Source organism: Bufo gargarizans, chromosome 1, assembly GCF_014858855.1.
Source record: "Bufo gargarizans isolate SCDJY-AF-19 chromosome 1, ASM1485885v1, whole genome shotgun sequence".
Taxonomy (NCBI): Eukaryota; Metazoa; Chordata; class Amphibia; order Anura; family Bufonidae; genus Bufo; species Bufo gargarizans.
In genome coordinates this window covers 694,504,474-694,522,002 of record NC_058080.1, presented here as the reverse complement: position 1 = coordinate 694,522,002, position 17,529 = coordinate 694,504,474, and the positions used below count along the sequence as shown (strand labels likewise).

Sequence of the window (17,529 nt, the reverse complement as noted above, 5' to 3'; positions counted from 1 at the left end):
GACCTCCACGGTTCCCTGCCCCCTTAACAGAGACCTCCACAGCGCCCAACCCATTAGCAGTGACCTCAACACCATTCCGCCCCCTTAACAGTGACCTCCACAGTGGCACGCCCCTTTAACAGTGACCTCCACAGCGGCCACCCCTTTATTAGTGACCTCCACAGTACCCCTTCTGCTTAACAGTGATTTTCACAACACCCCGGCCCTTAACACTGGCCTCTACAGCAATCTGCCCCTGGACCGTCCCCTTAATTGTGACCTCCACAGCAGCCTGCCCCTAGGGTGGCCAGAGGTCCGGTTTTCAGACTCCCTGTCCTCCGTCCGGCGCAGGGCCTGGATGGACACAGGGATGTCCTTTTGAACAGCTCACTCTCAGACAGCAGCACTGTGCTGTCTAAGCCTAAGCTGCAGGGAGAAATTCACCCTCCCTCTGACCCCTGCAGCTGACAGAAGTAGATTTTTACCTTTATTTTTTTAATCCCCATTGGCTGCGGAGTAGGAGGGGGCATGCCCTAACTGGGTCGGGGGCGTGGCTTAGCGGGACCTGGGGCGGGGTTTTTAAGTCTGTCTTTTGAGAGTAGCACTCTGCGTCCTTAACAGTGTCATCCACAGAGCCCTGCCCCTTTAAAGGAAATCTGTCACCAGGATAATTGCTATTGAAGTAAAGCTATAGCCTAATAACACTTAGTACCTTATTTCCAGATGTGCCTTTTTTAGCAATAGATGTTTTTATCCTCTGAAAATCTAGTTTATTTGGTATGCAAATGAGCCATCAAGGTGCCCAGAGGGGCGTCACTCTTGCAGGAAGGAGCCCAGGCACGCCTCCTGCTAGTGGCCAAGCCCACCTTCATGCTGTGAGCATGGAAAAGGGGGGAAGAGTTATGGTTTGAATGTGATGTAGGAAGGGTGGGTGGAGACATTGTAGCAGAAGGCATGCCTGGGGTCCTTTCTGCAAGAATGAAACCCCTCTGGGCACCTTACTGGCTCATTTGCATACCAAATAAACTGGATATTTAGAGGATAAAAACATCTATTGCTGAAACAAAGGCACATCTGGAAATAAGGTACTAAGTGCTAGGCTATACATCAATAGCAATTATCCTGGTGACAGATTTATTTTAAAGCTGACCTATAGCAGTAAAGATAAATGGCTGGGTTGTTCTGGAAACCTGGTGTAAAACTGTGTATGTGATGGCTAATGGCCGGCGAGTCTCTATTGGCTGATAAGGGCCATGTGACCAAGCTTCTATTGGCTAATGCATTTTTAAGGAATACTGTATCTCAGGAACAGAACTTCCTAGAGAGCTGAGACCCGGTCTAAAACCTTCCCGGACACCTGATGTACCTGTGTGCCATATTTTGTGATTGTAAATGCGATGGTGCAGATTCCTTTAGTGGACATACACATACACATACACTCAGCTTTATATATTAGACTAGCTGAAGGACCCAGCTTCGCTCGGGTATATTTAATCAGTTTCATTTAATGTTTGTGTGTGTTGTTAAAAGATATCAACACTATCCACTATAACAGTGACATCTACAGCACCCCACCTCCAAAACAGAGAGCTCCACAGCCCCCCACAGTGCCCTGTCCCTTAAAATTGGACCTCCACAGCAGCCCACCCCTTTAACTTTGACCTTACAGTAGCCTTCCCCTTTAACAGTAACTTTCAGAGCATACCACCCCCTTGATAGTGACCTCCACAGGGGCCCGCCCCCTTAACAGTGGCCTTTAGTGGGTCGGGGGGCGTGTCCTTTTGAACAGCTCACTCTAAGACAACAGCACCTCCCTCCCACCTCTGCAGCTGACAGAAGTTGATTTTTACCTTCATTTTTTCAATCCCTGTCAGCTGAGAAGTGGAGGGGGCGTAGCCTAACCAGATCGGTTATGCGGAATGGGTGCAGATCCATTTATTCTCTATGGGGCCGGAAGAGATGCGGACAGCACACAGTGTGTTGTCCACATCCGCATTTCTGGAGCGCGGCCCCGATCTTCCGGTCCGCAGCTCCGTAAAAAAATAGAGCATGTCCTATTCTTGTTCGAAATTGCGGACAAGAATAGGCATTTCTATGGGGGTGCCAGCCGGGTGTATTGCGGATCCACAATGCACTATGGACGTCTGAATGGAGCCTAAGACAGCAGCACTATGCTGTCTGAGTGTAAGCTGCAGGGAGAAAGTCACCCTCCCTCCCACCCCTGCAGCTGACAGAATTTGATTTTTACCTTCATTTTTTTAATCTCAGTCGGCTCAGGAGTGGGAGAGGGGGTGGCCTAACGAGATCAGGGGCGTGGCTTAGTGGGACCTGGGGGCGGTGTTTTAAGTCTTTTGAGGGTGGACACATTGTGGTAGGAGGTGTGTCTGGGCTCCTTCCTGCAAGAGTGACGCCCCTCTGGGCACCTTACTGGCTCATTTGCATACCAAATAAATTGGATTTTCAGAGGATAAAAATATCTATTGCTGGAGCAAAGGCACATCTTGAAATAAGGTACTAAGTGCTATTAGGCCACGGCTTTACCTCAAATGCAATTATCCTGGTGACAGATCTCCTTTAAAGCTCTCCTACAGCAGGGAAGAAAAATGGCTGGGTTGTTATAGGAACCTGGAGTAAAGCTGTGTATGTGGAGACTAGAGGACCTGCGAGCTTCTATTGGCTGATAAGGGTCATGTGACCAAGCTTCTATTGGCTAATGCATTTTTGGGGACTATCTCGGGAACTAGAGAGCTAAGACTTGGTCTAAAAACCTTCCCGGACACCTGATGTACCTGTGTGTCAAATTTCGTGATTGTAAATGCGACGGTGCAGATTCCTTTAGCGGACATACACACACACATACACTCAGCTTTATATATTAGATTATATTGAATCTTTTTTCACCAGACTATATATTTATCTGCTCACCTTCTTCTGCTCTATAACACGCTGTCTGCACATTGCACAGCATCTTGTGGTGGCAGGTTCTCTTTAGATTATATAGACATCTGGTTTATAGGCCATTACTTTTTTAATGTAAAGATGTGAAATACTCACAGCAATTGCATATGTTTCAATCCCATCATCTTCACATTCATCAGTCACTTCCTTCAGGCGATAACCATCGTGAGATTCTCCATCTGTTACAACCACCATGATCTTCTTTACTCCTCGACGTGCACCTCTTTCTTCACTAAATGCTTCTTTTCTGAAATATCCAAGAAATGAAATTCCATTAAGTAGGTTTAGGGATTCCATGTGTCCTGATTTTTTAGAAAGATGAAGACCTGTACAGCTCCAACATGTAGACATGCGTATACGTATTATACTTGCCACCAGACCCTGATGGCACAGCTAACCCCACTAAGATGTGTATTTAAAGGGAATATGACCTATTGTTTAGGTCAAGTTTTAAGTAAAGCATCATTTTTACGAATGTATATGTGCTGTATATAGAAAACATTTTCACTGTGGCCACTAAGCCTCATAATAAGCCGACACATCTTGTTCTGTAGTGAACATTTGTCAGTAGTCCTCTCATTATAGCAATAGGCATGATTACAACAAAATATATCACCTCTGTATCAATAACACAGGATTCAGCTTTCACCCCCCCCCTCCATATGTAAGGACCCTTCTACATGTCACAGAATATGCCCACAATACTCCCAAAGAAGTCAATGGTCATCTACTGTCTACAGGTCCCTATGGTACATATGGCTTATGTTAAGCTTCTGACTGATGTTAACATTCAGGAAACAAGTATTTGTATCAGTATCTGGTTTCAATTAGTTATAAAATAAAGGTAATGCATCAGTTATGGGTTGGACTATAGTAGAGGCAACCAGACTAAAATACTCAGCCCAACTCCTTCACCTACTCAGAGAAAGCCTTCGGACATGGTCTGTTCTGATTCATAGATATTTTGACTGGTAGCAAAATAATATCTGAGACCTTCACTGATGATGTGAATGAGAGTGTTGAAGAAAGAGGTGGTCTCATATTCATGTTCACTCTTTTTATTTATACTGTATGAATGGGAAATTTGATAAGCCATGTGGACTCATGGACCTTCTTCAGACCCATAGTATATCTTTGATTATGGAAATCTCACTTAATACAAGACAAAACTAAAACAACACTAGCATAAAATAGCTAATAATAATAATATAACATATGAATGGGCAGTTTAGCAGCTTTTTTTTTTGTCTACATGATTTACAGCTTTCACATAAATAAAAAAGAGCAGTATTGGGCTTGGGCCTAAACAATTGCAACAAACCCAATATAATACATGCATATGATCCCTTATATCCCAATAAAAGCCTGTAATTTGGCATTCCATCATTCAGTATGATGCTTTTATTCAGCACCAAATTAAATGATAATTGAAAATATTTCAAGAATGAAAGCAGGCAACTATGTAGAATTAATCAATTATGGTAATCCCCTGATGATGGCGTACATTTTATGTCAAGTTCCACCGCTCTGAAGGTTTTGTATGCTGATAAGGCCTCTTGCACACAAACTTGAATGGTTTCGCAATCACTGAGATGCAGAAGGGAAGCACGGATCGGAACCCCACGGAAGCACTACAGAGTTTCTGTCCATGCCTCTGTACAGCAAAAAAAAATAGAACTTGTTCTATTTTTTGCGGTGCGGACGGATCATGGACCCATTCAAGTTAAATGGGTCTCGATCCGTCCCGGCCGGCGCACGGATGTTGCCCGTGCATTGGGGACCACAAATAGCTATCCCCAATGCACGGAACGGATGCACAACGTTCGTGTGCAAGAGGCCTGAGTCAGATTTGCCTACTTTTTTTATGACCACCTCTTAACTCCATACACTTGAGATGTCATCTCCAGTCATGCCAGTAACAGTTCACCACTAAATGGACTTCGATGTCCTATACATTGTAGAATTTCTGCTAAGTTAACTGAAATCAACTTCAAATGTTTTTGAGACTTCTCTCATATGTTATACATCTTTTTCCTTTTAAGTCAAAACCACATCCTGGAAGATGTGCTGCCCTGCTGTTGCTAAGTCATTGTCTAAAACAGAATTCTTTGTGTAAAAAATTATATAGTTAGAAACATATTGTGTTAAAATAAAACTTGAGAATCCTCAGTAGCTGATACCTTTTAATGGCTAAGTGAAAAGCTTTTGAGACTACTTACTGTAAATGTCCTCATCAGGCCTAATAATCTACTGGCTAACACTGCACGCATCTTCATTCCTTTAATTTTTTGGATGTTTTCTCAAGTGCCTTGGAGAAGATTAGTTTGGACATAAACCTCTAAAATTCAGCAGCACATATAAGTCCTTGAAAAGTACAGAACTTCCCGATGGACCACTTTAAAATATGTCTGTTCTGAGATAGAAAATGAGGAAATCTGTGTCATACTGGGGTTGTTTGGGTCCATCCATTTATATATAAATATGTGCTGATGCACTTTTATTACATTGTACATTTTTTAATAAGGTCAAATAGGTTCTTTGTGTTTCAACCCATGACAAATAGTCCCTAGAGGCATGAGTTTGGCCCCAAAGTCACCTCCAAATGGACACATGTGGGGGTCCATTACTGTGCCTGAACTCTGGAGGATCCTTTTCTTTCCAACCCATCTTTGAGTTGTACTATCTAGTTGTCAAGAACTCATCTATTTGTTACTGTAATTATCTCTTTATCTGGAACAGCGGGAACCAATATGATTCCAATTATGGCTCCTAAAGGGTTTGTTTCCATTCTTCCTACAGTCCAGCATAAAAAATCTACATGCAGTCATGAATTCACAAATAATCTAAGTAACATCAGGATCACAACACTGTACCCTATGAGATACTTGCAAGCAACCTAGGGAACATCACAAAAGTGCCAACATGGTTGAAATTGTTGCAAAAATTGCAAGGTTCTTCACAACTTTTCTTCATCTATGAAGCCATTGGTGTTAAGTACAGATGCATCCAAGCTAAACTTAAAGGGGTTCTCCGGGAATTAAGAAAATGAAAATACTTAAATACAGTCCTGATCAAAAGTTTAAGACCACTTGAAAAATGGCAAAAAAAATCATATTTAGCATGGCTGAATCTTAAAGGGTTTCTACCACTTTGATTTCACATAATTAGGTGTCAGACACTAGCGATCCGCTAGTGTCTGCTCTGCCAAACAATCCTGCTATAATAGCTTTTGGGGCAGCCGTTTACCTAAAAAAAGAACTTATATTAATATGCTAATGACTCTCTAGGTGCTATGGGGGCGTCATTAGCACCTAGAGGATCGGTCTACCGTCACAAGATGCCGCCGCCCAGCGCGTCCCTCCAGCCCACCCATCTCTTCCGGAATGCGATCAAACGGACACTTCACGCGCATGCGCCGTGCGCGGCTGTATTCGGCGCATACGCAGTGAATGTCCAACCGCTTCCCTGCTCAGACATCTCCACTGCGCCTGCGCCGATGGAGCACTGTGACGTCATCGGCGCAGGCGCAGTGGAGATGTCTGAGCAGGGAAGCGGTCGGACATTCACTGCGCATGCGCCTAATACAGCCGCACACGGCGCATGCGCGTGAAGTGTCCGTTTGATCGCATTCCGGAGGAGATGGGCGGGCTGGAGGGACACGCTGGGCGGTGGCATCTTGTGACGGTAGACCGATCCTCTAGGTGCTAATGACGCCCCCATAGCACCTAGAGGGTCATTAGCATATTAATATAAGTTCTTTTTTTAGGTAAACGGCTGCCCCAAAAGCTATTATAGCAGGATTGTTTGGCAGAGCAGACACTAGCGGATCGCTAGTGTCTGACACCTAATTATGTGAAATCAAAGTGGTAGAAACCCTTTAACAAGGTTCGAAGTAGAGCTTAAACATGCAACAAGAAGAAATGGGAGTGAGACAAAACATTTTTTGAGCATTCAATTTAATGAAAACAACGAATAAACTGAAACAGGCTGTTTTTCACCTGATCAAAAGTTTAGGACCACACCTCCAAAAAAAAACTATACCCCCCCAAAACAGAAATCCAACTTCCAAACATAAACTCAGTAATGAGTAGCTCTGCCATTATTGTTTATCACTTCCAAAATTTGTTTCGGCATGCTTGATGCCAGCGTTTCCATGAGGTGAGTGGGAACATTTCTCCAATTGGTGAAGACGGCCGCACGAAGGCCATCTACTGTCTGGAACTGTTGTCCATTTTGTAAACTTCCCTTGCCATCCATCCCCAAAGGTTCTCAATTGGATTTAGATCAGGGGAACACACAGGATGGGCCAAAAGAGTGATGTTATTCTCCTGGAAGAAGTCCCTTGTCCTGTGGGCATTGTGTACTGTAGCGTTGTCCTGTTAAAAACCCAGTTGTTAACACACAGACGAGGACCCTCAATCATGAGGAATGCTCTCTGCAACATCTGGACATTTGACGCCCCTGCACTTCCTGAAGCTCCATTGCACCCCAGACCATTATGGTGCCCCCTCCACTGTGGCGCGTAGAAAATATCTCAGGTGGGATCTGCTTGTCATGCCAGTACCGATGGAAACCATCAGGACCATCAAGGTTAATTTTTTTTCTCATCAGAGAATAAAACTTTCTTCCACCTTTGAATGTCCCATGTTTGGTGCTCTCTTGCGAAGTCCTGTGGCGTTCAAGGAGACGAGGTCTTTGAAGACGGTTTTTGTTTTTGAAGCCCTTCAGTCTCAGATGCCGTCTTATGGTTATGGGGCTGCAGTCAGCACCAGTAAGGGCCTTAATTTGGGTCGAGGATCGTCCAGTGTCTTGACGGACAGCCAATTGGATCCTCCGGCTCAGTGCTGATAAAAAATTTTTGGGTCTTCCACTTGACTTTTTTTTTCCATAACCCTCAGGATCATTTAAGAAATTCCAAATGACTGTCTTACTGCGCCCCAACTCAGCAGCGATGGCGCACTGTGAGAGACCCTGCTTATGCAGTTCAACAACCCGACCACGTTCAAAAAGGAAGAGTTTTTTGCCTTTGCCATCACAACGTGTGACTACCTGACAGAAAATGACAATGAATCCACATCTTTGCACAGATTTGGCCTTTTAAAGGCATGTGGTCCTAAAATTTTGATCAGCTGAAAAACAGCCTGTTTCAGCTTAATCGTTATTTTCAATTAATTTAATGCTCAAAAAATGTTTTGTCTCACTCCCATTTCTTCTTGTTGAATGTTTAAGCTCTACTTCGAACCTTGTTAAGATCCAACAATGTAAAATATGATTTTTTGCCATTTCTCAAGTGGTCTTAAACTTTTGATCAGGACTGTATTACTTCATTATAAATATATTACCACATACCTTTCATTAGTTATAATGGCTCGTTTTGTCCAGGGAGCAACCAATAGGAAAAATAAAATGGCCGCCATCCTACTAGTCGACACAAAACCTGTCCTATTTACACAGGAGGACAAGTAAAAGAGCTGCGCCATCTACCTCTCTTACTTGTCAGGGATTATGATCCTCAATACAGCTAATATGATCTTCAGCTGAATCTCTGTAGGAATGGAGTTCATTAGGAGACAGGAGTGGGAGCGTAGATAATAAGAAGCAGCTCTCGTATGCAGTCTCCATTACCACAGACTGTCCTGTACATCCTCTCTGTACTTCATGTCTCCTCATGAATTCCCTTCCTACAGAGATTCAGCTGAAGATCTTATTATCTGTACTCATAATCATAATTGGAGATGAGCAAATTTCAGGTTATGAAATTCGCTCATGCTTCGTTTACTGGTAAATGGTGAATTGCATTATGGATTCCGTTACCATGGACCATAACATAATTCTATGACGGAATGCATAACAGAATGCCTTTAGAGGTATTCCGTTATTTATTCCGTCATATTGGAATCTATGGACTGCAAAACGGACTCCCCTGCATAACGGAAACGGAACGGATCTGTTTTGCAGCCCATAGACTTCTATTATGACGGAATGAATAACCTCCAAAGGCATTCCATTATGCATTCCATCATTGAATTGCGTTATGGTCCGTGGTAATGGAATCCATAATGCAATTCATCTTTTACCAGTTAACGAAGCGTAAACGGATTTCAAAATATGACATTCGCTCATCTCTAATCATAATTCCTGACAAGTAGAGCAGAGAGGAGGATGAGGCAGCTCTTTACCTCAGTGTTGTAAAGTAACTTGTCCTGCTGTGTGATTAGGACAGGTTTTGTGTGTGGTAATTAAACGGCGGCCATTTTATGTCTCCTAATGATTGCTCCTCTGACAAAATGAAATGCACTTGGGAATATATTTATACTAAAGTAATATTTAGGTATTTTAATTTTCTTAATTCTCAGAGAACTCCTTCAATGGCTTTTGTCAAAAGATGGCACAAGATAACACTGTGACGTGTTTTCAGAGTTATCAGAGTTATCAGAGTAAATTTTAGCTTGGCTACATTAGTATATACATTTGCACTTCAGCTGCATCTTTCTCTTTAGCTCTAGGCTAAAAAGGAAGAGATCTTTAAAATTGCATAAAATGTTGTATCTCTGGAAAATGGTTTTACTTAAAAGGTTTTACTGCTTCAGCTTATTTCAGAGGCTCGGAATTTTCCAGTAGTAGGAGCGTCTGTAGAATAGAACTACTAGATAGTATATATTGCTTGATAATCTAAATATGTCATGCTCCAGTCTGGTAAACCTCATCCCGAAAATCTAAAGATATTTCTATTCCGTTAGACTTGGCATTCCATGATGACAGGACGTATACCAAGCCTCATACAGCAAATTAAGGAGGGCTTATAAGCATGTTATGTTTCCATATTCGGATATGTGTTGGGGACGGTCAAAGGATCCTCTAGGATATTTACTCTACGCTATTAAATATTAAAATACATATGCTCAGAATAGTTTACAGTTTTGGAATAAATTACCCTATTTACTGTTATAGTACATATTTTGCATTATATAATATACCATCTACTGTAGTCATTACTTTTATATTGATAGTTTCAGTACAAGTTTTATAAGTAATATGGTATCCATCATGCTATAGAAATAGCTGGCCACAGTCCTGTCTCTTTTATATAGAGCCCCAAATCCCCATTCCTTACCTCACCTGATTCCAATGGTGGTTGTTTGCTGGTGGCTTTGGCTCCAATTGCCAGTTATTTTTGGACCTGCTCCCTACCCCAGCAACATCTTCTTCTCTGTATGGGTCAGTTCACACAAAATTTGTTGGTGCTGTTTTACACACTTTTTGCCTCTAAAAAGCCTTCCATTCATTTCAAAGGGAGGAAGAACTTGTTTTTTTATTTCCACGTTGAAAAAATGATGTGGAAAAAGGAAGCAGCATGCTCTATCTTGGAGCGGAATCCGCGCAGATTCTTCCGTTGAATTGAAAGGGAAGATGAAAAATAGGAAACCGAAAAAAAATAATAACGTGCCAAAAACTGCATCAAAACCACACCGAAAATCAACGTGAAATCAGTGCACTTTCAAAATCCTTTGTGCGAACATCTCCTAACTGTGTCTTTTCTCCGCTATGGTCTCCTCTCCTATCGGACAGTTGAAAGCATACTAGCCAACTTTGTGCCATAGATATCAGGGAGAGAGCAGTTTGTGGTGCACAAGCAACAATTTTTGGGGCTAACACCCCTTTTTACAAGTCACTATCTTTTAACCAGAAGACTCTACCGCCTTTACTTCTCCTCCTAGCTGTGTGAATTGAAGCTGTGGCTGCTGATGCAGTCCCAGTGAAATACAAAGCTAGGGGTTAATTTCCAGGAGGTTTCTCCAAAACTATGGAGATTTTCCAACTTTTCCAGGAGTCTGGAGGTCTACACATTTTCCGGGAGCCTCTCAAATGTTACGGGATAGATAAGCATGGATAAAAGGAGATTTCTACCTCCTTTTCTTACTCTGATTGTGATTGCCAATTGACCCTGACCTCAATGTAGGCTTAATTCCTGGATACTGCCTCGCCTTTGGATTGTTAGCTTGGTCCCACTTGTTCTGCCCCTGAGCCTGACCCATGGCTCTGTTCCTGACTAGGTTCCCATCTCGTTCTCTAGACTTTCACATCATGAATGCTTTCCTGATGATGTCCTTTGGCTCTAGTCCTAGCTATGTTACTGATTCCTCAGTGCTACTAGAACCAATCCATAATTATTTTGAAGCCCATTACCTGGGAATCTGATTGGGAAAATTCATATTTCCTTGCTAGGGTTAAGATTGAAGAGTGGTGAGACTCCACAAGCTAGTCTATGCAGTAGTAAAATATATTACATTGCATAACTAGACAGACTAGATATGGCAGTATTCCAGCAGCTGCCAGAGGGAGCCTAGGCTTATTGTTGAGTACATTGTATAAAAAGTATACAGGCTGTACTAGTCTCCTGGCTGGAAGTTGCAGCTGTCATGCAGAGCAGAGGGGAAGGGATGTAATGTAACTAATGCAGAGAGCAGATCACAGTAAAGCCTCTCCTTCTGGAGCAGAATAAAACATCATATTCACACTACTCCTGATAAGATTAAACTTCACAAAGGGTATGTTTGTACTGCTTTCCCCAGTTCCTATTGCTGTCAGCAATTGAGCCTGGTCAAAACTGCCGATAGGCTCCCTTTAAATCTAGAATGATTAAAGAGGTTGTCTGAGTTACTAAATGCTTTAAAGAAAAAAATAATTATATAATCACCTGTTTTCCCATCGCTATTCTCTGCACCACAGCTCTGCTCCACTTCCCAGAGTCTGCAGCATCCGTATACAAAAGCTGCAGGGGTGACACAGGTATATGGCACAAGACAATAAGAAAAAAGTAAGAACAGCTCACCACTCCTGTGTGTGATAGTCAGTCCTCCTTGCTAAAGTGTCCCCGTGCTCAGGGACCTGGCAAGGCCAGCGTCTTGTAAGCAATACGACAAAAAAGGCCAAGGTCCAGCACTGGGAAGTCTTTATAATCCTTAAAATTCCTATATAGATCCATGGAAAAAATTGTTCAAAACATTTCACAGACCTATGCGTTTCGAGGACAAAAGAAGCTCTTACTCATGGCATAAAAGCAGATTGCAATGCTGCTTCCTTAAATCTGCACCGGATAATAACCGGTGTGTAGGATGGGGGGTTGCTAATCAATTAAACACTCAGTTACAATGAATAAACATATGTACAGTAAGTATAAAAAAAAGAATAAATAAGGAAAATTACATGTGTATTGGCTTATAAACCACTCTTACTAGAAATAGGATTAGAGATGAGTGAATTCCTCAAAAATTAGATTCGGACAGTTCGCTGAATTTCCTAAAAAAAAATTGATTAGATCCGAATTTATTTGTGACGAATCACGTAAAAAAACTGCTACAGTGCTGCCCATAATTATTCATACCCCTGGCAAATTTTGACTTAAAGTTACTTTTATTACACCAGCAAGTAATTTTTTGACGGGAAATGACATAGGTGTCTCCCAAAAGATAATAAGATGATGTACAAGAGGCATTATTGTGGAAAAGAAAACATTTCTAAGCTTTTATTTACATTTGAGCAAAAAGTGTTGAGTCCAAAATTATTCATACCCTTCTCAATAATCAATAGAAAAGCCTTTATTGGCTATTATAATTAAACGCTTCCTATAATTGCAGACCAGCTTTTTGCATGTCTCCACAGGTATTTTTGCCCATTCATCTTTAGCAATGAGCTCCAAATCTTTCAGGTTGGAGGGTCTTCTTGCCCTCACCCTGATCTTTAGCAACCTCCACAGATTCTCAATTGGATTCAAGTCTGGACTCTGGCTGGGCCACTCCAAAACTTTATTGTTGTTGTCTGCTAACCATTTCTTCACCACTTTTGCTGTGTGTTTTGGCTCATTGTCATGCTGAAATGTCCACTGGTGCCCAATGCCAAGTTTCTCTGCAGACTGCCTGATGTTGTCGTTAAGAATCCTCATGTATTTCTCTTTTTTCATGGTGCTGGTTACTGTGATTAGGTTCCCTGGTCCATTGGCAGAAAACCCCCCCCCAAAGCATTAGGTTCCCACCAACATGTTTGACAGTGGGGCTGGTGTTCTTTGGATTGAAGGCTTCTCCTTTTTTACGCAAATGAAGGAAACATCATTGTGACCAAACAATTCAATTTTTGCTTCATCTGACCATAACACAGTAGATCAGAAGTCTTCTTCTTTGTCCAGATGAGCTTTTGCAAAGGCCAAGCTAGCTTTTGTGTGCCTGGTCTGCATCCGTGGAACCCAGCAGTGGGCAGTGTCCATTGGATTGTCTACCTTGAGACATTGCCACCACCAGATTCACCAGGATGGCCTTGGTGGTGATCATTGGATTTTTTTTCACCTCTCTAACTATCCTCTTGGCCAGCACAGGTGTCACTTTTGGCTTCCGACCACGTCCTATGAGATTTTCCACAGTGCGGAACATCTTGTATTTTTTGCTCAAATGTAAATAAAAGTTGAGAAATGTTTTTTTTCCACAAAAATGCCTCTTGTACATCGTCTTATTATCTTTTGGGAGACACCTATGTCATTTCCCGTCAAAAAATTACTTGCTGGTTGACTAAAAGTAACTTTAAGTCAAAATTTGCCAGGGGTATGAATAATTATGGGCAGCACTGTATTTCCAGGCAGCAGAGAGCCTCTATAGTGGTGTAGAACACTGTGCCTTGCAGTAACACGCATAGAGAGTCTGTTGCGGTCATGAAATAATACTGTGAGTCCGTATGACATGCAGATGACAGGCGTCACTCTTAGAATCACTTCACTTATTTGGTCAATTACGGGCGAAAACTGACCAAATAACTCAAGTGTGAACTCAGCCTTACAGGTCAATGTTTGCATCAAGAAGAAGTGCACTCCTTTTACACCGTCATCAGCTGATTCCACATAGATCTCTACAGAACCTGTTCTGTTAAATGCTATAAACTTTTATATATGAAATAAATACACCCCAAAACTGGTTGTATCAGACTGAAATTTCAACCTAAAAGCAAGAATGAATTGACTTATATATTTAAAATTAGCACACCCCAAAACTGGTTGTATCATGCTGCAAATTAACCCCAAAAGCAAGAAGTGATGAGCGGCAGGGGCAATATTCGAATTCACGATATTTTGTGAGTATTTGGAAGAATATTCGTCATATATTCGAAAATTCGAGAATTCGTGATCTCCAGTCCTTATTTTCTTGATTGGAAAAATTGGAAATTGGAGAATTTGTGATAAAATTCTCGATGTGAAAATTCTCGATCAACACTACTCCTATAGGCAACTTTCCTATTGGTTGCTAGGGATGTTGCTAAGTGACGATATTTGCTATAAATTTGCGATAAATTAGCGATTAGAATATTTGTGAATACGAATATATAGCACTATATTCTAAATATTCACAAATTCTTGAAGTGGCGATATTCCCGATTAAAATTCGTGATTCGAATATTCGCGCTCAACACTAGAAGCAAGGATGAATGGAAGTACTTTTATATATTTAAAAGTAAGACACTCCAAAATTGGTTGTATCTGACCGCACTTTCAAGGCAATAACAGATGCTAGGAGCAGTGGCGTAGCTAGAAATGACTTGGCCCCACAGCAAATTTTTGAATAGGGCCCCCCCCCCAGGAATTTTTTCGCAATCCCTTCCTTTCATGCCGCCCCCATTCCTGTGGCTAGTAAAGGTCGCTCTCTCAGACCAGGGCCGGCAGCTGTTCCAACCGTTTCCTACACTGTCTATACTGTCACTGTATATCATTTCATTGTGAAATACTGTTAAAGGGGCCCTGACAAAATCTTTTAGTCCTCCTCCTCCTGGATGGGCCCCTTCCCCTGCTTCTCTATAGCTACGCCCCTGGCTAGGAGTACTGCAATTACTCTTTAAAACAACTTAAAATCTGTAGTAATAGATCACTTTTAGTAACCCCAATTAGTGCAGCAAGGAATCGCTCCTATTACCCAGGCTCTGTCATGGAACCATGAACCAGACGTACAACAAGAGATAAGTGGAAATAAGACGGCTTTATTGAAAATCAAGCTGTAAGCAAAAGTCCAAACGGATGGCTAAACTGAAGCAGGGTCTTGCGTAGGCAGAGGTCAGGAACCAGAAGGGTGGTCAGACGAAGCCTGGATCAGGAACCAGCAGGGTAGTCAGACGAAGCCAGGATCAGGAACCAACGGGGTAGTCAGACGAGGCCAGGATCAGGAACCAGAAGCAGCAGCAGTCTTAGAAGCATGTGAACACAGGAGGACCAAGCAAGGAACTGAAGCCACAGACCTCCTATATATATGAGCTAGGCATCCAGCTCCTCCCAGTGGGAAGGAGAAGCCGCAGGGTGGGAGGCTACAAGAAACCCAGAAACCAAGATGGCCGCCAGCACATGTCAAACGAAGGAGAACAGTAAGAAGGTAAGACCATGACAGTACCTCCCCCTCAAGGGCCCCTCCTCCGCGGAGTAAGGAACGGTTTCTGAGGGAAGCGTGCGTGGAAGGCTCGGAGCAAAGCAGGAGCATGGACATCTGTGGAGGGAACCCAGGAACGCTCCTCTGGACCATAACCACGCCAATGGACCAAAAACTGCAACCGACCGCGGACCAGGCGTTAGTCCAGGATATTGCTCACCTCATATTCCTCACGATTGCCCACTTGGACCGGACGGGGCCGAGGAACCGAGGAAGTGAAACGATTACACACCAATGGCTTCAACAGGGAGACATGAAACACGTTGGAGATCCGCAGGCCAGGAGGAAGCGCAAGGGCATAGGCTACCGGGTTTACCCTGCGAAGCACTCGGAAGGGACCAACAAAGCGAGGCGCCAGCTTGGGAGTGGGCACTCGAAGGTTGAGGTTGCGGGTGGACAACCATACACGGTCTCCGACCTGGTAGGAAGGAGCGGGCGCTCGTCTGCGATCAGCCTGGAGTCTCTGGCGCTGCGCAGAGACCTCAAGGGACCTCTGGATCTGTACCCAAGAAGCACGTAGGACGGAAAGGTGATCCTCCACAGCCGGAATATCCTGGGGAGAGAATACCTCCGGTAACACGGCAGGTTGGAACCCATAATTGGCCATGAAGGGAGACGTCCCAGAGGAAGAGTTCACCGCCGTGTTCCTGGCAAACTCAGCCCAAGGCAGGAGGTCAACCCAATTGTCTTGGTGATCGGAGACATAGCAACGAAGGAATTGCTCCAAGGCCTGATTGGATCGTTCTGCGGCCCCATTGGACTGAGGGTGGTAGGCCGAGGAGAAAGAGAGATGAATCCCCAACTGGGAGCAAAAGGCGCGCCAGAACCTGGACACAAACTGACTCCCCCGATCCGACACAATCTCCTTGGGCAAACCGTGTAACCGGAAGACCTCCCTGGCGAAAATCGTGGCCAACTCTTGTGCAGAGGGTAACTTCTTGAGAGGAACACAGTGGCACATTTTGGAAAACCGATCCACAATCATGAGAATGACCGTATGGCCTCGGGATGCAGGGAGGTCCACAATGAAATCCATCCCCAGGTGTGACCATGGGCGCTCCCCGGTGGCTATGGGTTGCAAATGGCCCAACGGAAGGTGCCGAGGGGACTTACTCTGGGCACAAACGGAGCATGCCGCTACATATGCGGCGATGTCGGAACGTAGAGAAGGCCACCAGAACAGACGTGAAACAGCCCAGGACAGCTGATTCTTTCCAGGATGCCCCGCGGCCTTGGAGTTATGGTAGGTTCGCAACAACCGAGTGCGCAAATCCTCAGGCACAAAACACCTGCCGTTGGGTCTCCCAGAGGGAGCACCAGATTGAGCCGCCAAAATCTGCTCACCCAGGGGAGAGGTCAGGCTGGTGCGAATGGCGGCCAGGATCTGATTCGGAGGTATGACCGAAGTCGGAATCGACTCCTCCCCGGACAGCTCGGAGTACTGCCGTGATAAGGCATCCGCTCTGATGTTCTTGGAACCGGGTAGGTAGGAGACCACGTAATTAAAACGTGACAAGAACAGAGCCCATCTGGCCTGACGTGGTGTCAATCTCTTGGCCTCAGAAAGGTAGGTCAGATTCTTGTGGTCCGTCAGGATGAGAACCGGAACCACCGAACCCTCGAGCAAGTGCCTCCATTCTTTAAGGGCCTGCACGATGGCCAATAACTCCCTGTCACCAATCTGATAGTTGCACTCCGCGGAAGACAGTTTCCGGGAGTAAAACCCACAAGGAAGCAGAGGACCCTCTGATGTTCTACGCTGAGACAGAAGGGCGCCTACTCCCGTCTCAGACGCGTCCACCTCGAGGACAAAGGGCAACCCAGGGTTGGGATGCGACAGAATCGGAGCCGACACAAAGGCGGACTTTAGAGCCTCAAAAGCTCGGATGGCCTCGAGCGGCCAGACCTGGAAATTACTGCCCTTCCTGGTCAGATCCGTGAGAGGCTTGGCTAGCATAGAAAAGTCCCTGATGAACTTCCGATAATAATTGGCGAAGCCCAAAAAGCGCTGCAGGGCACGGAGACCACTGGGCTGGGGCCACTGTAAGACAGCCGAAACCTTCTCAGGATCCATGGAGAACCCCTCAGCGGAAATGATGTAACCTAAGAAGGTTACCTGGGATCGGTGAAATTCGCATTT

General features: G+C 44.0%; 1 protein-coding gene across 1 annotated transcript in view; it reads right to left on the bottom strand.

Moving 5' to 3' along the window:
- Window positions 1-17,529, bottom strand: part of ITGA1 (integrin subunit alpha 1) — a 276,177-nt gene that overhangs the window by 119,028 nt on the left and 139,620 nt on the right. The window contains exon 8 of the mRNA XM_044276225.1: window positions 3,034-3,184. Within this exon, the coding sequence (XP_044132160.1) occupies window positions 3,034-3,184 (151 nt within the window). The remainder of the gene's footprint in view (window positions 1-3,033; window positions 3,185-17,529) is intronic.